The 21,552-nt window shown below is 38.5% G+C and overlaps 1 protein-coding gene across 2 annotated transcripts in view; it reads left to right on the forward strand.

The window, feature by feature from the left end:
• Positions 1-3,383: 3,383 nt before the first annotated feature.
• LOC307039156 (SLIT-ROBO Rho GTPase-activating protein 3-like) overlaps positions 3,384-21,552 on the forward strand; it is a 31,618-nt gene continuing 13,449 nt past the window's right edge. The window contains exons 1-8 of one of the 2 annotated variants that reach the window (XM_079680989.1): positions 3,384-3,887; positions 9,700-9,895; positions 13,982-14,144; positions 16,408-16,470; positions 19,363-19,554; positions 19,848-19,976; positions 20,696-20,917; positions 21,053-21,154. In XM_079680989.1, coding sequence (XP_079537115.1) covers positions 3,821-3,887; positions 9,700-9,895; positions 13,982-14,144; positions 16,408-16,470; positions 19,363-19,554; positions 19,848-19,976; positions 20,696-20,917; positions 21,053-21,154 — 1,134 coding nt within the window. In that variant the 5' untranslated portion in view covers positions 3,384-3,820. The remainder of the gene's footprint in view (positions 3,888-9,699; positions 9,896-13,981; positions 14,145-16,407; positions 16,471-19,362; positions 19,555-19,847; positions 19,977-20,695; positions 20,918-21,052; positions 21,155-21,552) is intronic. The other variant, XM_079680988.1, reaches the window with a different exon arrangement.

Below are 21,552 nucleotides of genomic sequence, written 5' to 3' on the forward strand. Positions count from 1 at the left end.
GAAAAATGTCCTTAAAATACAAGTTGTAAAAGTACTCAAAAGCTTTACATATTTTAAAACATAACTTCTTCACATTTTAGAAGCTGACTTGTGAACAATAAACGTATTAGTACAATGGCTGACAATACATGTTGTTGACCCACTCATGGTTTTAGTTAGGCTACTTAAATATAATATTGGATTGTTTAATATAGCCTACCAAATATATTTTAAAGTAAGGTAAAGTAAGGTGTGTCAACATCTGAATTTATAAAGTTGATAGTAAATATATCTGTTAAATAAACACAGTTTATTAAAGGTACAACATTTGATTACAAATAGGCGTCGAGTAGATCAATAAAATACTCATTTGAAAGTACAAGTACCTCAAATGTGTACTTAAGTACAATACTTGAGTAAATATACTTAGTTACTTTCCACCAATGCTAATGTAATTATACAGGCAATAAATACATCTACAAACACAAGCATTCCTGACACATGGCACATATTTTGCAGTAATATTATTTACAATTCAACAAAAAATATTGAATAAAAACATTAGAAGAAAACAATAAACTATGAAACATACATGGATACACAGTGAAATATTGCTATGTTCAGATGCCAATGGAACACAGTCTAAAAACACAGCTTCCTATGAATAAATGCATGTCAAATAAAAATACCTTTTGAATACTGTTTACAAATGTACACACACACACACACACACACACACACACACACACACACACACACACACACACACACACACACACACACACACACACACACACACACACACACACACACACACACACACACACACACACACACACACAAACACGTATGCCACAAAAACCCATACTATGCATTAAAATGATGTAACAATATCTCAAACAAGGTTTAACAGTTTATAGACTTCATTAAATCAATATTAAATACCTTTCTCATATAAATGAAAGCAGATCACAACTGTTATTATTACCTTTCAAATGTTCAGGAAAAGTTATGGCCACTTGATCAAACTGTCAACACTGCGTCAGCTATAAAAGCGTAATGCTGTGTTCAGGTTTTATTGTTTTTTTTCTTTTTTTGACAAAACCATGTAAAATGACCATATTACCAGATAAATAATAAGATAAGAATTTGATTTGAATTTAAATAGGATTCTTATCTTTAAATGTAAGGCAATTACACATTACTACATTTGCTTTTAATTAAAAAAATAATAATGATGGAGCAGAGGCATGTGTTTGCAGGGCTTTGCAGACAGAAAATAAATGTTAGACAGTCAAAAGTTTTTTTTTTAAATGCTCTATAAACTCTATAAACATATATAAGGTGCATTTGATGTAAAGAAATTCATACCTGAAACATATATCTTCTGTCTTATGCTTAGCATTTACACCTGGCTGATAGTATTTAGACATCCCCCAAGGGAAGGGTAGGGACCAGTCTTACTGCGAGACAATATAGGGCAATGTCTCAGGAATAATACTGTTATTATGTTAATGACCCTAAACTCCCTGTTTCATAAAAGCTGGGTGTGGTGCATTTGAAACCAATCAACATTGAACAAACAGCCCCCAGTATAAATCAGATTTAGTACATTGTCAAACTTGAGTGGTTATATATAAGGATTCAAAATTGTAAGGATAATTTATTGGAATTATGCAGCACAGTTTTGCACAGTTACAACACGAAAGCAGTTGTAGCTTAGTCCATTATTCTACACACAAACAGCAGTAATAGCGTGCATTCCTGAAGTGCATTTGAATTAACATCAGGATTTAAATCAATCTGTATACTTAGTTAATTTATGAAGAAATCTTTTTTTTCAGCATGGCAACATATATATTTGTATATAATTGGATTAGCAAATGTTTTCCAACTCTTGTGATAATGGCTTTAAAGTCACTTAGCATGGTCTTTTGTAGGTGAACCCTATGGTCATTCCTCTCATAAAGGCCTGTAGGATGGTTTAAAAGCTTCCATGGCCATATTAGACAGACACAGATTGTTCACATTATTTTCAAAGCTACCCAGACATCAGAATAATACTCTGATACCAAAGATTGATAGGTAACACTGCTCAGTAAATTATTGGAGGTTGGATAGTGAGAATCTCCCAGCTTTAACAGTTGTAGGAGGCTGACAGTAGCTCACAGATTTCCTGAGAATTGTTTCTAAAGGCAGAGCAGGATTTAGTGACACAATTTCAATTGCAGTCTCAAAACCAAAGTGCTCTATTATCTCTGTGCTATGCATCAAGTCAAATGGCTCTGAAACAGGAACACATTCTGGCTAGGTGAAAGATTATGAATTTAGCACATAGTTGCACTTGAGAAGCCACAGAAAGTTATTTGACCTGTTAGAAAACTGTGCTGCAGTAAAAAGGCACTGTGAGTGAATGAGCAGGGAAGAGTGACTCATTGTGTCTTCCACTCAGAAATAAGTGGCTTTATGCCAGTTGGTTTTGTGTTCACACCTAAGACAAATCTAGGAAACGTTTTTTGTTTATTTTAAAGACAAAACTTTTATTTTGGGTATGTTTACATGTCCTGTTTATTTGGGTAATTTGGTAGTTACATGAAGTGATCAACAACAGGCTATAGTATTGTGATAAGCTTACGGCTAAACACGGGCCCGGCAGGTCAAACATCGAGTCTTTAGTAATTATTGGTCGATGTTTCATCAGGGGATGAATGATAAACTAAGCGATTAGCTGATCTACAGAAATTTTGTCTTCAACTATTTTAATAACCAATCATCACTTTAGCTATTGCTTAAGTAACAATGCAAAACATTTGCTGGATCCAGCATCTCAAACGTAAGGGTTATGCTTTTCTTTGACAAACGTGAAACTAAAAGAATATCTTTGGGTTTCAGACCAATTGGCCATTCAAAGATGTCACCATGGGATGTGGGAAACTATAACATCTTTGCTCTTTATATATTAAGTATCAAATAAGTAAATTGTCTTCAGAAATACACAAATGCATTTTTTTATTTTATTGCATTGCTGTATGAAGATGCCATAATTTGATTATTGTTGTATCAGTATTATGTGTCAATACTACGTTGGAGATTTGGAGATGAACCGTATATAATCAATAACATCGAAACATTTGAATTTGAATAAAAAAATATCTTACAAAGTGGGATAAGCCTGATCCTGTTCTGCAGACGGGTTCATGTTACAGTTAATTCAATCAAATCCTGATCACAAACAATCTATTTATAAATTCCCTCAGCTGTGGACCCAGTACAACAACATATGTAATTGGCAAAGGTTTGTCAGTACACTCAGACAAATCTTAAATCATCCATGAGGAGAAAAGTGGAGAATAAGGGAGGGGGTTGGGGGAGGAGTCTCTGATTGACTTTCACATCCATTCAGCCTTTTCTGCAGCAGCATTGAAATTGCAGAGAGGGGGAGAGAAAAAAAAAGGGCAGACTGGACAGTTGTTTTGCAGAAGGAGCTCGGTGCTTTCATCGCCGAGGCTGCCATAGCGGTTCCTCACAGAGCTTACTCCAGGCTTCTATGAAATGTGCATCAAACGTGAATTGTTTCCCGATTCACTGAAGAGTACTGCTGGAGAGGAGTGGTCAGGGATCAGTATGCACTTTTAGGCTCGACGCCGCCTTGAACGCAGCACAGCAACATCGCAGAGACTCTTAAGTGCGTTTAATATCCGAAGTTGTGTCAAAGAGGGCGATGATTCGCATCTGATTGTTGCTCAACTATCTGGAGAGGACTGCACACGGGCAAACGCTGCATTGTGGCAACCAAGTCGCTGACTCCTGCGCGAGCATTGCACAATCTGTGCTCCCCAAAATGTCATCTCATGCGAAAGTCAAGAAGGACAAAGAGATTATTGCCGAATATGAGACCCAAGTGAAAGGTTGGTAACGTGCAGGCCTACTCGTATTGTTATTCTGTGTGTGAAGGCACCATTGCGTAACTTTACCACAAGCTTTGGCTTATTAGCGTGCGGGGCTGTGGGGTGGGACACATTTCATAGTTGAACAAAATGACAGCCATTTATTATCTTTCAACACATATCTTTGATAAATATCTAAAAAATGCTCATTATGATCATACTTGAATCCAGTGAATCGATGAAAGATTTAACTTGGTTGAACTGGTTTCTCTGTACTGATGATGTGTGCTCATTAACATGCCAAGCCCTGCATGTGTGGCCATTTAAGCCAATGGAGCCTGATGATTCGTTTTTTATATGCAGTTGGTATTTACTGTGAGATTGTTCTGGTGCTGCACACCCAACAAGGGAATTCACCTTGGCCAATCCTTTTAGTAGACTGGAGGTCATGCACCTCAGGTAGGCAGGTACTCATACAGGATACTAGGAGACATCTTAGTACGTTACACTTTCTTCCTAGAAATAAGGTTGGGAATAAATTGGCATCTTACTCATTTAAAAAGAAAATAAAGTGTAGTTCTTTGATGACACGACAATGTGTAATTGTATTGGATGAAAAGGGAATGCTAGGGAAGATCACACAGCAAACAGTTCATGAAGTCCATAAATAATGTATGCCGTCTGTATGAATTATGAACCATGAAAGGATTTTACTGTCTGCATCTAAATATGTGACTGGATGAACCAGCCAGAGAGAGAAGAGTGTCAGAACAGTAACACTATTTTGGAACAGACTGTACAGTATACTGTAGGTGTGTTGTCTTCTTAGTCACAACTTCATGCAGTGTGAACTTTTGTGCATCACCTTTGCACAATTGTGGTTTTGCTCAGTAGGTTTCAGTCACAGTGGCGCATAGAGCATAAGCTTTCTGTGATAATAAGATACCATTTAAACCAGGATAAATAACTACAAAACAGGCCAACATGGATGATCCCTACACAGTACATAGTCACAGGTTGCAATATCAGCATCTTCTCAGACCCTTTGGTTTAAAATCAGGATCACACTAATCTAAAACACCCAACCTACAAAGTTGAGTTTAAGTTGAACGTGCCACTATGAACTCATGGTGTGTCTATCTATCTATCTATCTATCTATCTATCTATCTATCTATCTATCTATCTATCTATCTATCTATCTATCCCTCTAAATATTTATATATATATATTATATCTCTCTAAATCTATATATATATATATATCTCTCTCTCTCTCTCTCTCTCTCTATATATATATATATATATATATATATATATATATATATATATATATATATATATATATATATATATATATATATATATCTAAATCTAAATGATCTAGCAGAAATGACCCAACCTAGTAAGCATGTGTCTGGAATGATTAGCATTTTGCAGACAGAGGTGTGGTTTACTTTCTTCCAGCCATTCTCTTTGTCTGTTTATTTGTTTGACTTCTTCACTCTCACTCTTTTACAGACACACACAATCTCTCTCTTGCTCTCTCTCTCTCACTGGTCTCCACTCCAGCTTTGAGTGAGCCATCACAGCTCCGTCTCTCGTCTCAGTTTCAGAAAAAGCTTTTAAGCTGACATCTTAAGCTCATTTGCAAACTGGGCTTGGATCATTTTGGAGCTGTGGGGGCTTTACTCTGACACTGACACTGGCCTCCAATAACGCTGAGTTGCTCACTGCATGGTAGTTCAATCAGGCGCAATCATAATGCATTTTGGGTTATTTTTAGACATAAAACAATTCAGCAACCTGCAGGCTCCCTGTCACATTTAAACAACGATTGTTTGTGTGATGGTGTGCTTTACAGGTCTGGGCCTGTAGTTGTGACATCTGTCACTTGTCTTACCGGATCTATTGATGTCGAAATAGTCATTCATACTTTGTACAAAAGTGTTATCATCATCGCCATCACTTAGTCATTTGAGTCATAGTCTTTTCCTTGTTTATGACCAAAACATTATTTGCATTCCTGAATCGCACTACATGCAGATTTGTTTTACAGTGTTGTAGTTAAACATATATGTTTCCCTCTAAGGAGTGTAGTTGAACGGCCTGAAGTATCTCTAACGCCCCTGCTTATTCCAAAACCAAAACACAAGAATATGAGGGGATGCCCTTCATCATGCATCATACTGTACTTCCAGCTGTAGGCCACATCACCTCTAATGCCATTTGACCTGTTTGCGGCCCAGCCATTTTAGTGTAATGCACAAATTGCTCTAATAGGGTATTTTTTAAACCTTTTGTTGTGAAATGTTCTGTTGCTAAGGTAACATGTGGCAATGCAGGAGTTGTGTAACATACATTTTTCAAAGATATCTGTCCTTAAATTCTTATAAAATAATGAAAATAGGACTGTGTTACAATTGCTATATTATTGTTTTGGAGACTTAACATGATTTAATATGATCATACAAGCTTGGTGACAATCTGACTGTCACAAAGTAGCATCTCACTCCTCCTGCCACCAGTGTACAGAAATGCATTCCTGGCGGAACATGCAGACACAGCGTGTGTATTCATCATAATGAAAGAATGCTTAGACTGATACTGTCTTGAAATGTCAGTGTTGCGACAGTGAAACAATATCTGTGTTTCCAGTGTCTTCGTAACACTGTTGCTATGATGACAGGTACATACCTATAGTACATACCCTCAGATGAGCGTTATAAGATATAAAGAGAAAACCGCTTTAGAATTCTGCTCAGTACGTCCTAGATTTTCCTGTCCTGTGGTTGCACAAATCTCTATGCATTTCCTTGTTATAGTCTAAGATATGTGAGAGAGGGAGAGAAAGAGAGAGAGGGGAAGAAATGTGAAGCAAATAAACTGTAAATGCATACCATAGCCATTACTGCATCCAGAAGACAAGTGTTCACAGAACACAGCCTTGATTTGTACCAAATTATGTCAACGTGTCAGTCTGGGTTAAGCATGTGACTAGCCACGCATGGCTAACTGCAGATACAGCCCCGGAAACTGCTGCTGGCCATTGCAAAAACTGTGCTAAATTTGAGCTACCGTGGTGACAAGAATGTGATATTTGGGCCTCAATGCTGCCGGAGTACAGGAGCCTAACTGGTAACCCTGCAAGGCAAACGTGACCGATAGCTTCCCCCTATGTCATGGCATTATCTGTCAAAGATCCATGTAGCATCTAGACATGCTGTGTTTGAACTTGGTGACCGGATGTTTTTTCTCCTTTTGAATGTGCAGATTAAAGGAAGTGGTGAGCCTCCATAAAAACTGAGCGTAGGCAGGTCGTTTTTTTCTTTCATGACACAAACCTTCAGACATGACTAAACAATGTTGGTGGAGGGGATAATGATGTCTGTGATTGTTCTAGTTTCATACTACAAGTCTACAACATGATTGTGTGAGTGTTAATGTAAATTCTTAAAACCAGAATAAGAATTTGCCTCAATGTTACCCTTGACTGAGTATTAATTAATGCTTTAAGTGCTTATAGTTAAGCAGTTAAAGTCACACATATAACAAACAGGTCTTTATTAAGGAAGTTCCCACTCAAGTCTTTGGGTGTTTTTATTTTACATTTTGGCTGCACATGTTCATAGGCAGCAGATATACTGGTGTATCATACAACATTGTATATTATGTCATCAATACAAATAAAGAAAATAATCCCAGAATGTAGGTTTTGAGGCCTATTCCTTGGTTTATTCACATTAACTCCTTGCCGGCTTCCTCGTAATTATGCATTGCTCTGCAAAGGCTTGAATCATTCATTGAATGTAGTGCAGTATTGCAGAGTAGTCCCTACTAACAGTTTAGGTTCTAAAAATAACATGCTCCCAGGAGAGCGAATGCAAATATCACGAGTGTATTTATTGTCTTGCTGGTAAAATGCTGCGGTCAAATCCATTTATATTTGCTCTTTATTTTCTCTGTTCATTCTTTAACAATGCAACCATTTCATTAAGAGTGATTAAAGTCACACAGGCCAACAACAAATGATGTTGTTCAGGGCTCTAATTCAGCGCAGGAGTACATTGCAGTGACTTTTATTTCTATTTTTAACTTGATTACTGCTTGGTTTATCAGCACAGGCTTTTTATTGAGTATTTCAAGGCAGAGAAAGTTGCCCTTGTCCTTGGCCATTATGCTAAACACCCTGACTGCGACTGCCAGAACAGGGAACTGGCCTGCTCTCATTGGGATTCCTCCAGAGGCATGTAACCAGGCAACTGGGCAACTATGGGGACCACGAGGGGTACATCTCCTAACAGCAAGGGACTACATATTTACTCTTGTCTTGCTAGGTCTTTCATTCACATATGAACGCAGAAGATTGTGTAGGCTTTACTCCAAATCTTTTTATTGTAGATCCAGAAAAAACATTTGGAACTGAACTTATAGGTTTTCTTCTGCTGGGCCATCTTTTCCATTGATATTCTTCACAGTTTCTATCATTGTACAGCAATCATGTGCAAGGTTGAAACAGCATCTTAATAAAATTTTCAGCTATCTTAATAATACTCAATGGCTTCTTATTATCTTTTAAAGAGTAAAGTCCCCCCCCCCCCCAGGCTGTGTGTGCTAGGTCTCTAATAATAATAATAATAATAATAATACGTTTTTCTTGAAACTCAAAGACACTTTACAGAGTAAAAATTCATAAAAACAACACACTTAAAATATACTACAAATGTCTGACCTCCAAGTTGATGATTTAAAAAATTAAGTGAAATATTAAGAGTTCAATGTATATGTATATTTATATAATGTATGTATAAATAGAGATTTAGAAGAATATCCATATCAATATCCTTATAGTGATCACTCAGCCATAGGCTCTCGTAAGATTTATGGTTTGTCTGCATCCACACATTCTGAAGCCTTTTAGCCACTGGATTTATGACAGCCTTGCAAAAGCAGTATATGGACGAAATAAAATATTATTTGTGTATCTTGTTAATGTTAATGCAAGACTGTAAAAGAGACGGGACTTACGTTTTTGTTTATCCCCTGATATACTAGAGGTCTATTAACTGCCATCTACCTGCACAAGCTGCCGAACAGGGAGTCTTTAGATTTATATTCTTAGTCATTTATGAAAATCTTAAATTCAACTATATTACTACCACGAAAGCTACAACAGTGAAACATTTGGCACAGTATCGGTACAAACTTCAACTTGAACAATAAAAACAGGAAACACTCTATTTTCCTAAGTTAAATATTGTTCCAACAATAAAATAAAACATATTCTTAAATTAAATTTCAACAATGTTTTAAAATATAGACCATAAATAGGTTTGGCTTATACTCAGACTATGATTAGGAGCAGTGATTTTCCAAAACTCACTGAGAAAAACCACAGTGTTCATGTAATCAAAAGAATGCACGCAATTAGTTGTTTCAAGACAATTTTCAGCACAATGCACTCAGCACAATGCATTTTGAGAAGCTGACCTATTTTTTATTTTCCATGCTGCCTGCTGCAATCACCAGACATGCATCACATATGCACGTGTGCTTCCCCAGCATTTAGACACCCCCCACTCCCTCCCACTACACGCACATGCACACACAGGGTAAAAATTCACTCTGACACCCAGTTTATCCAATTATGATGACTCTGTTATTTTATTAGTGCTTGACTGTATCCTGACACATTTATATTTACTAAAAGAACTTAGGGTTAAATGCTGACCTGCAGCTCTGTTTGGCAGGGGGACGTGAAGCCCCACATGTGAGCGCTCTCCCCTAGAGAGGCTTTATTCATTCTGAAGGTGGTCTCTCCCTCTTTGATATGCAGAGATCCGTAACCAGCTGGTGGAGCAGTTCCGCTGTCTGGAGCAGCAGTCTGAGTCCCGGCTGCAGCTGCTCCAGGACCTGCAGGATTTCTTCCGCCGAAAGGCTGAACTCCAGCTTGAGTACTCCAGAGGCTTGGACAAACTGGCCGAGCGCTACTCTGCCAAGATCCGCACCTCAAGAGAGCACCATCACTTCAAGTGAGTCTGCCCACTGTCTGTCTGCTAAGTACTGGAATGTCTGTATGTATTTGGCCGATTAATAATGTTTACATATTTGTCACGGATCACTGGCACGGCACTGAGAGGAATAAATAAAAAGAAAGGCAGAGGAGGGATAAGCAACGAAAAGGAGAGTAGGGATAAAAGCAGAAGAAATGACCTGAAATGGAGCCAGGGCCAAGGAAGCTTGTGGCCTTAGGCTGCTGTGTTCCTCCCAACTAGGTCAGACTCTTTATCCACCCCCCCGTATTTCCTCTGTGGCTGTCATTTCATTTCCATTCTCACACTCCACGCTAGACTGCTACCCAAATACTTTTTCCAATGGATACAGAAAACTAATTAGTGTCAGTTAGGAGTCTCAAAAAACAGAATGGGCTTGTTTACTAAGATATACCTAAATAGATTGTGTAAGGGAGAGCTGTGGTCATGAAACAAACAAACCCTACTACAGCATGGTGAGGCTGTTTAGATGCTCTGACCAGCCTGCAGCTCACTGTGACTTTCAGATAATAATCCTACAGCCCATAGCCGTGTGGGTGATTCGAATCAGTGGGCATGAATAAGGAAATTAATAATCAGAATTAACATGTATAAATTAGGGTACATTCAATGAACATCTTGAATGTTATTGTTTGCTCTTCACCTTGAAAATTATCCAATCAAGCCTGCCAAATAAGGTTTAAACCTTAAAAAGGTAATAAATAAATGTTGATTCAAGATTAATTTGTGAAATTAAAATCAATTTGAATAATCTACTTTTGTATTTAATTAGCAGTGCAGGAAATCTTAAGAAATCTTAAGTTCTTGCCTTAGGAGAGGCCTGAACTTACCTTACAAAGCACTACAGTAAAGATGGTACAATTGATGCGTCGGCAGTTGCACACCCTTTGATGTGACCTGGCTGTGGCACTCATGCGTAACAACACGTTGGTTTATTCAGAAGAGCCTTCTCCATCTCTCTTTCAGTCTCTCTGGTCAATTGGACATAAAGAGTAATCTTGGTGGAGCGTTCCCATCACCGGGACATTGATAAATGGAGCATTCACTCGAAGGGAGACCTCTGCAAGAGACTCCCATTGCATGACTTCTCTCTGTCTACACCATGCTGTCTCAGTTTCTCCCCCATCACATTAAATGGTCATCACTGTATCCAGCTGTCTAAGGCTAGATTCACTCTCACAGTCTACAGTGGACTCTCTATCATTAATAATCCCACGCAGTCCTCTGGCTCTGCACTCTCCTTTTAATTAAAACAAAATTAAATTGGAAAACCTCAGTGCCCTTCTTTCTTATCGTTCAGATTTTAATTTCTTTAAAGCAGGTTTAATAAATCGCCTGGGAAGAGATTGTCAAGAAACATTTTGAAAGCTGCCTGTAATAGAGTGGCTGCAACATAAATGTGATTATAAGAGAACATGTTTTACTAGTCAACACAGTCAATTAATGCAAAAGTTCACTATAGTTCAGCTTGATGGTGCCAGTTTATGCTGCAGAGATTGAAATGGGTATTTTTGTACCTTATGTAGGCTTTCAGGTAAAAAAGGTTCTTCCATCATCTTCCATGAGCAGTTCTGTTTCACTTCCTTTGTGTCCTGAATACCACAGATTCATCCTTATTCAAGAGCAGGCAACAGTCAAAGATGTACAGCAGGTTGCTGGCATCCAGTGTCCAGGATCAAACACGCTCCCTGCTTGAAAGGAGGCCAATAGGCATAGCTAGCTTGTTCATGTTTTATTATTATCAAAGTGGTAAAGGATGAAAGGAACACCATTTCTGATGCCCAGCAGTCTGGATTACCTTTAGCATCACCATAAAAACAGGACTTTTCACATTTCTGTTATCTTATAAGCAGGATAGAGATATAAACTGGAAAGTCAACCATAAGCATTAGGAGGTGATTGTAATTTCTGAAACATATCAAATAAACTTGTTAAAGCACAAGTGCAACTCAAAAGATTTTGGTATAAGGCCAGTTTCTGATGACATTTTGGCACTGCCTTGGGCACATGATGGTAGCTACAATGTGGCCCTTTGTTAAAATGCAGCTAGCATAGCTGAATCTGTGTGAGCTTCTACATGACAGGAAATAACTCATATTTCACTTCAAAAAGAAAATGAAACCATGAATAAACCTCTTCAAGTTTCAAATGATCAATGTTTTTTGACAGTTGAGAGAAAACAAGTCAGGATATTTCTTCAACACTGAGATGAGAGACAAAAATAACTGCTGCGTATCTGACTCAAGGTACAGTCTGAGAAAAATAATAACTGTAGGAATACTTATTAGCCATTGCTTTCTAGAACTTGTGATACTGTGGTATCTACTGTAGTTTTTAAGACATTGTCGACCATATGATTTTACTGGCAATTATTCATCAAAAAAGTATTTTTTAACTAATTCAAGAATCCATTGGTCATCTGTCTGTGTCTGTGCATCTTCTGCAACCTCTTTGTTTTAATGTGTAAATTATGTTGTGTTGATTACACACATTATCTTTTGATGTGTTTAGCCTTAGGACTGTGTAACCTGCATCCACTAACCATTCACATCACCACCTCACTCATAAGCTAAAGTACATCTTCTTTGAGTTTGCTGCCTGAGTTTAGACTGGTCAGACACTGGTGTAGCTCAGTTAGTGTGTGCCTCAGTTTCTTGTCAAAATAAGAAAAAGCAGTTAGATTTCCAAATAACAAGCAATCTGATGGTTTTAGTGTGTTTTTTAATTTTTTAAATGAACTTCTCTAAAACATCTTAGATCTTAAAAGAGAAACAAATCATCACTCATCTATCTATAGCTGCTGACTGTTTTGTGATATGATGAAACTTGTGTGGGTGCAGTTCAGCACAGATGCCTATCAGTGAGTGAACTTCCTTTTGAGTATCCTCTTCCCTGTTAACAAAGACATGCAAAGGGTGAAAATCATCATTTCCTTTCAACAGATACTAAAGGTGAAATAAAATTAGATCAGAATTTTACTCGGCATGAAACAACTATATGCCCAGAGCAAAATGCCTTCACACATGCCTTTTTAAGCAGGCTTTATACAAAAAAGTATGCAGCATTGTATTAACAATTGTTGAAAGCTGTCTTAACCCTCCTGTATCACTGTGGACGTTTTTGTCCATATGGGTCATTTTTCACGTTTCATTTTGCAATCACTTTGGATGTGTTGGTGCAAATGGCCTTATTTTTTTTGTAACAAGGCTATTTTCTCAGTTTTTTTCATGAAAAACAACAGCGGTTTAATGTATTCAAAATGGCATTTAAAGGGTTAACATCCTGAAAATGATTACATTTTTGGTATTTTTGATTAGGGTTGAAGTTGCTTTAAAGATTGAACCCAAAAAAGTTTTGAAAAAACCTTTAAATATAATGTTTTTATCAAAGTCTTTTGCAGTGGACATTTTTGTCCAGAATGACTAATTTGCGTAGTCCAATCGAATGATACCGGAGGGTTAAGACAAAAGATGAGGACAAGCAGCGCTTCGATGTAAAGATAATATAACTTGCATGCTCCCTCGAGCAAGGAGGAGGTGTGTGTGTGTGTGTGTGTGTGTGTGTGTGTGTGTGTGTGTGTGTGTGTGTGTGTGTGTGTGTGTGTGTGTGTGTGTGTGTGTGTGTGTGTGTGTGTGTGTGTGTGTGTGTGTGTGTGTGTGTGTGTGTGTGTGTGTGTGTGTGTGTGTGTGTGTGTGTGTGTGTGTGTGTGTGTGTGTGTGTGTGTGTGTGTGTGTGTGTGTGTGTGTGTGTGTGTGTGTGTGTGTGTGTGTGTGTGTGTGTGTGTGTGTGTGTGTGTGTGTGTGTGTGTGTGTGAGAGCTGCACCCATCAATGCTGATTCTTTGATTCATGTGTACTGCCCTCTCGATCGGGTAAAGTCCCCAGAGCGGGGACTAGGTGGGCAACAGTTGGTATTCTTAAAAAAAACGTTTCTTGCTCATGGGCAATATACTGTATGGTAATTGCGGCTGTATAAGTGTATGTTAGGCACCTTTTTAGAAATGTGTTATTGAGACAGACAAATGTTTTAATCTTGTTTCCTTGTTGTGTTTCCTTGGCTGTTTCAGAAAAGACCAGAATCTTCTTTCTACTGTGAACTGCTGGTATTTGGTCCTGGAACAGACCAGACGGGAGAGCAGGGACCACGCCACTCTCAGCGACATCTACAACAACAACGTCATTGTCCGTCTGGCACACGTGGGCGAGGATGTCATCAGACTCTTCAAAAAGGTCAAAATCTGAATGAAATGTCTGAGGGCATGTAACCCTGACTGTTACTAACTCACACATTCATAGGACTTATCTACTCAGAACACATGAATGATGCCCACAGCTGGGAACTTGACGCAACACCAACACAAATATGTAAAGATATGGGGGAATGTATAAGGCTCTACAGTATATCTTGTGCTGCATTGTTTTCATACAGCATTTTCCTTCAGGGGACAAATCTAAGATAATTCTGACTCATGTGACTAGCTTTACTGTGTCGTAGCCCCTTGCACTAAATCGTTTGCATGCAAGACCCCCATCCCCCTCTTTTTACTGTCCTGTTTCATATAATGGCAATTAAGTTGAATATTCTTACACTGCAGTTTTACCAACCTGAAATGTCGCCACAGGCTTACATTAGGCCCTGGCTACCATGTGTTCGCTTAGCATGGTTGGTGTGCTTCCAGTTCACATCTTAATTTGACCTCCTCCATTCATCATGCGTGTTGTCTTTCATAATATCATGCTCAGATTGCTCACTATTTAGATACTAACCTTTTTGACGCTCTTTACAACTCATAAGCCAATTCTCCCACTCAGTCATATACAGTATATAGTTCTCAATGCGACAATCTGTGGGGTTATGGTTTTGAGGGAAAACCTCTCTAAAATCTTCCGATGATATCCTTGGTTTGTAGCTAACGACATAAAATACATTTGTGTTACTTCCCGTTTTCACAACTCGTAAGGCATTTGTATCTAATGAATGGTGGGCGTGACAGTAGAAGAGAGAGTACCCTCAGTTCAGAGGTGATTATGAACAATCTGCTATGGGGATCTTAGATCAGTAGCGTTTGACAGAGTCAGGACTCTACAGTAATTTATGCCCTCTAGGGGGCTCTGCACTGTCACTATGAGAACATTTATGAGACTGGGATGGCTTGCGGCCAGCAAAAAAAAGCGGACTAATAGCTCCCTGCAGAAAAACTGTCTCCCTTTGCAAGAAGTTAGCTTAAATTGTGACAAAGTTCTCCAAAACAATAATCCTGTTATGCTGTGACATCCTGGTTCAGCTGCAGTGCCGTCTCACTGCTTATGAATCACACATCCGGAATGAATCTACTCTGCCGTTTGTTGAGCCAAAGTTTAGATTTACTGAATGTTCTATCATTTAATTCTTGCCACATGTGAAAATGTAGATGTAATTTCCACTGTAGATGGACGACTATGTATCTCTACTTCTATCCACTACACAAAAGTGAGATTTCAGCTTCCTTATCGTGGACATAATTTGGAACCAGAGTCTGTGCAGGTTGATCACAGCTATTTAGCGAGTCTCATCTAGCTGTTACGTTAGTATCACATTAGCTGCTTGGACAGAAAGACACAACAACTTACCATATCCTGTTAAATGAATTTGCGTTTCAGAAATGTCATCTGCATGTCTGCTGACACAGATATGAACACACACAACAGTCCATCACCGCTGGCTAACCTTACTCTTAATGTAAATGTTGCTAAGTTTGCTAGCAATTATCGTCAGTTATTGTGTAAATACTGTCTAAACTGTATACAATATATAGCAAAAACAAACAGTCCCGGTTATTAAAAATTCCCAGTTATTGACTATTGAAAAAGTCACATCTCCTATCAAAGTATCTACTTTTCATACTCTACCGGCTCAGCGTCTAGAGAAGCATCATGAATGATGCCACACCCCCTTTTAATTGCATCAAATTACTAATTAAATACATATTTATTATAAACATTAAGAAAAAATGAACACTTGAACATACACTAGAACTACCTATAATGGAGAAAAAAATAACCGTAATTTATTGTGCCAAGCGTTTCTATATATCCTCAACAGGATTTCCAGGGTCACTCTCTGCTGGCCTCATTCCTCCTCTCGGGCTATAAGCCGTGTCACAGGACATGTCCAATTCATCAAAGGCGCTTAGATGCTGTAACTGAGCTGAAACTGTGACACAACTCCTTGGGAAATGTTCTGCAGTCACTGCACTGTTCTATTTTGGTGTGAATGTGCACTTTTGGCATTGTATTAGATATTTTCTGGTGCAGAGTAATGACAGCATTTCAATGCGTGCTCACATCACTCACATAGAAAATATAACTGGAACAGCCTTTTACGTGTTTCAATTGTCGGATGGCAAATCTATCAAATAACCCAGTTCTTAGTGTTAAATGATTGAATACTTGCATTCATCTGTCCTTAAAATGTGCCTCTCGACCTATCACCTTTTCTTTATTTTTCTTACAGAGCAAAGACATCGGGGTGCAGATGCATGAAGAGTTAGTGAAGGTCACCAATGAGCTCTACACAGTGAGTTGAACAACTATTATTGTCCCTGCTAGCATAACTTTTTTTACAGCAACCTGCCAGTTTTGCCTTTCCCCTTTGTTAGTCTGTTTATGGTCCATCTGAGTAGTTTTCAGAGCAGAACCTGTAACCTGTGAAGCATCTGGCATGACACTGCACTCGGCAGATATGCTTTATCAGCACTGCAGCTTGTACAGGCCATTTTTTCTATCTCCTGAGGTCGTGAAAGGAGACAATTTGCATTCTTCCTCTCACTGTCAATTTCTACATCAGTTGAAGGAGAGAGCGTTCTTGCCCCTGGCATCGCTTCAAGAAGACTCAGCAGTCTGTGCTGCAGAGGTTCACTTTGCTCACAGCAAACACGAGCTGCTGTAATAGTTTCAGCTAATGTTACATGTAATCACACACATCTGTTTGGGGTTTGTCACTCTGTCTGTTGTTTTATTTTGAACTGTACATATACAATAGACACCCTGTGTGGAAACATGTGTACAGAAGTCATTAAACATGCTGGTGAAGATAGACAACAGCTGTGTTTAGTGCTGATGAGGAGAATGAAGTGATGCAGTGATATCATCTGCTGGCTGAGGGACAGGGTGCAGCAAACACCACAGCGCTTCCTTCTGGGTCTAGTTGTTCAGTGATACCATGATCATTAGTTATTGTTCAACAGAGAATATGCTAAGATAATCAGTTTGTATTATTTGTATGATTTTTAAAACATCATTAAAATGACTGAGCTAATTTAAAGTCTGCCTCAAACTGAATATAGGGGTAACATAACCAGACTAAATATGTTTTTACCTCAATGTAAAATGTTTAAGAGATCAATCATGGACATTTAAGAAACTTTGGGAAGCTTTAAGCAAGGTCATGTACTTTAGATACATTTATTATCGTTCTGTCAAATTGATTGTTATTGGACACTCTCCATAGTGATTTTGATTGAAGTTTGAAAGGAAGAAAAACGGAAAGCTGCTTAGCTGCTGTAGTACTAGTATATTTGATTGCAGAATATAGGACAATGTTAAATGGCAATTTCAGGAGTTAATGACCAGTAGTCCAACTCATTTTAAAAGTATTGTTGGTTAAGAGTGGATGTACAACAAATGGCTCATTTGCTCCAAGGAAAACACCACATGATCACCACCATGACATATTCTCACATGTAACATTATACAGCACTTTCCTGCTTTACTGATATTGATTTCTTCTTTCCCTGGTTCATGCATTATTAAATGCCTGTCTGCAGCCCGAGCACAGCATGAGGAATTGCGGCAGCCTGTTAAGGTTTTGGTTAGATAAAGTTAAATAACTTAAATTAACTTCACTTTGTTTGTAATATCAGTTATGAGTGAATGTAAAGTCAGGCAGTGGGTGGATCCATCGTTGTCAGCCTGCTGGTCTCTGCTATTGATCTGCTGCTGGGTTTTTGTGGAAATCAGTAGTTTCTTGTTTCATGGATAGCAGGGACAGTTGGTCACTGTCACTTTGTGAAATCCTTCTTCCCTGCTGATCGATCACGCTGTCCTCTGCATGTCTGCTTCAGTCAGGGTTGCTAGGAAACCAACTTGAGAGGGAGCGATAGAGGAGCAGATGTTGTTAAATTGAACCGTTGATACTACTAGTTAAAGATAACATGTCTTTGATAAGACCTAGAGAGAGTTGAAACTATTAGTCGACTACCTTCAACCATTATCATCATTAATTAATTTTGTTTAGTATAATGCTTATTTCAGACGTTCAGCCCCAGCATAAGACATTAATGTTTTTTTTGTGACACTGTGAGTGACAATGTGAGTGTGGGTTGTCTTTGGTGCAGTGATAGCGCTGTTGCAGTGCAACACACAGTTTGACTTGCTCTACATCGCGAGCACCTTTTTTAACTTCTACAATGATCTGGTTCAGAGAAAAAAAAGGTAGACATTGGCAGACGCACCCAGCACACCACCTTGAGCTCAGTTGGAAAATGTAATCGCAAAATGTCAATCGACACACACATGATCAGAATGAGTAACGGCCCGTACACACGGCGGCGGGCTTGTCTGAAGCTCGACCAACAACCAATCACATGAATCTCCCGCCCCGGACACACAAGCACGTGGTTTGATTGGCTAGAGCTTGTACTGGCAAATGATTGGCTGACACTTCTGTCGAAACTTCAAAAGTAGAACATTGCTTTACTTTTGAAGCGAGCAACGCAAAGCTTTGCTCCCACAATGCAGTTTGGCAAACGCACGTCGTGTGTAGGGGCCGTAAGTGTTACTCCCGCATTTTTACGAGTTTACTAAAAAAAGAAAATTCTTAGGTAACATAAGTTCATTTGTATTTTACACGTATCATTGGAAACAATTAGTCATGGTTATGAGGCCAACAAATTAATAGCATTCCATCTGTATTATTATTACAATTTTTGGACTATTTAATATGCCTGCATAATTTGAACTGCATTGGCAAAAGAAAAGTGGCTTTGTTCCAAAGGCCACTGCACTTCTACACAATGTCCCTTCCTGATGTTGGACACATTTGGCACTATGGATCAGCCACTGCTTTTAAAACGTTTGCCTTTCCCCTTTAATATTTAAAATAAAATATTTGTAATATTCCTATTGTTTGTGTGTGAATACATTTTTTTTTTTTTGCTAACCAGCTCGCTTAGAACTGCCACTAAGGGAATGAATACAATGTTTTGCTATAAATGAGCTCTGACAAAATGAAACAAATCTGCATTATTACAACAGTAACATATCAATATGAAGTGTCAGCATGTGGTTCTGCATACATTGTTTATTCCTATATCCTCTATAAAGGTTCCTTGCTTTGTATACAATCTTTTGTTTTACTATGATGCCATGTTAAAAACTACAGTTTGACAGAAGATGTATGTTGTCACAGGTGATGAAGACGTACCACATGTACCATACTGAGAGTATCAGTGCTGAGAGCAAGCTGAAGGAGGCGGAGAAACAGGAAGAGAAGCACAGCGGCAAGGCCAATGACATCGGTTCCAGCCTGCTGCGCTACGGTCATGATGAACGTCCACAGCGCCGGAGCTCCGTCAAGAAGATGGAGAAAATGAAAGAGAAGGTCTGTTTTGGTTGACTGGAATATACATGAGAACATATGTTTTACTTTACAGGTAGTGTATTTAAGGTCAAATGCATTTGTAATGAATTTCACCATTTGCATAAATTACATTGGATAATGCAGTTAAAGCAACAAGGCGCCCGTCTATACATTGTGAAAGTAATAGATGCATTTATAAGATTAAATCAGATTGATTTAGTAGTCCATTATTTTAGTGGATTAGGAATCCATTTTACATCCTGGCATTAATGTGACTCTCTCTCCCCCCCCCCCCCCCCCCCCCCCCCCTCCAGAGACAAGCAAAGTACTCTGAAAACAAGCTGAAATGCACAAAGGCCCGGAACGACTATCTTCTCAATCTGGCAGCTACCAATGCCCTGGTGGCCAAATACTACATCCATGATGTCTCGGACATGATAGATGTAAGTAATCAGTAATTGCCTGAACCAAAAATGCAAACGTTAGAAGAACTTCCTTTTAATCACAGAGTTTCTTGTGTTAGCTCTATGCCTTTGATTGGTTTGTAGCTAATGATAGTGCTTGAATGATGAGTTGATGAAACATTTTGATAATTTATTAACCAAATAAAAAATGGCATAAAGACATATGAAAGACTTATTATCTTTGGGTTTTGGATGGCAGAAAATAAACATTTAAAGACATCACCATGGACTTCAGAGATTTGGGATGGACAGTTTTCAGATTTTTATTGTTGATCAGACAAATTATGATACTTAAAATTAGTGGAAGACCTAGTTTTTTGTTGTTTACTTCTTGGTTCTCATGTTAGCTCCACGCCTCTGATTTGCTTGTAACTACTGATTGTGCTTGAATGAAGAGTTGACTTATTAAATAGTGGATCGACAGAAAAATAATCGCCAACAATTTCGATAAACTATTAACCATTCAAATTAATTTAATTCAAAAATCAATAAAATGCTATTTAGACAGCTTTTCTCTTTTATTTATCTTATTAAACTGAATATCTTTGGGTTTCGGATGGCAGATTTATTTTTCTAAAAACATCACCTTGGAATTCAGAAACTGGGATTTTTTGTTGTTGTTGTTGTAGATCAGACAAATGATGAAACTTAAAAATAGTGGCAGACCTAGTTATTGCATGTTTACTTTTTGTTCTCAGTGCTGCGACCTAGGTTTCCATGCAAGCCTGGCACGCACCTTGAGAACCTACCTGTCCGCGGAGTATAGTCTGGAGACTTCACGACACGAAGGTCTGGACTTGCTGGAAGGATCGGTAGATGCCATGGACAACAGAGGAGACAAGCTGAAGTGTATGGACACACACAGCCAGATTTTCTGTCCTCCAGCACGCTTTGACTACCAGCCACACATGGGGGACGAGGTGAGTGACTCGGGAAAAAGATACAAGAATGGTTTGTTTTGAAGGTCTTAGTCTTTGACATAAAGTGCCTCTCATCCTGTTTGATGTTCTCTGTGTTAATCCTCTTGGTAAACTTCCTTTCTTTCTTAATCCCAGGTGTGTCAGGTGAGTGCACAGCAGCCTGTCCAAACAGAGCTGTTGATGCGCTTCCACCAGCTACAGTCTCGCCTCGCCACACTGAGGATAGAAAATGAAGAGGTGAGAGTGCGCACAAGCATCAGAGGGCTGAAGGTAGTTTGTGTCCGTGTTTCTTTGCAAGCATGCTACACGCAATAATGTTATTCTCTGCCGAGTCATATGTACTGATATACAGTCAGTAAAATATTTCCTCTTGGACATTTTTAGGCTGAGGTGGTAGACCACCCAGGTCTTGACACGTCATCTTGTGATCCATTAAGCTAGTAGATGAGGGCCTAAACAATAGCCAAACACATTAAATATGTTGCTTTGGCATTATGAATTTAGTTTCGTTTAGTAAAATGCTGACAATTGTATGATGAAAGTTGTAGGCTTTGTGGGCTTTTCTACTGGAAAACATTGAAGAAAACCTTTATGGTTATAACAATGTTTACACAGTTTGTGTTTTTTTTGTGTTT

Source organism: Notothenia rossii (genome assembly GCF_949606895.1).
Source record: "Notothenia rossii genome assembly, chromosome: 5".
NCBI lineage: Eukaryota > Metazoa > Chordata > Actinopteri > Perciformes > Nototheniidae > Notothenia > Notothenia rossii.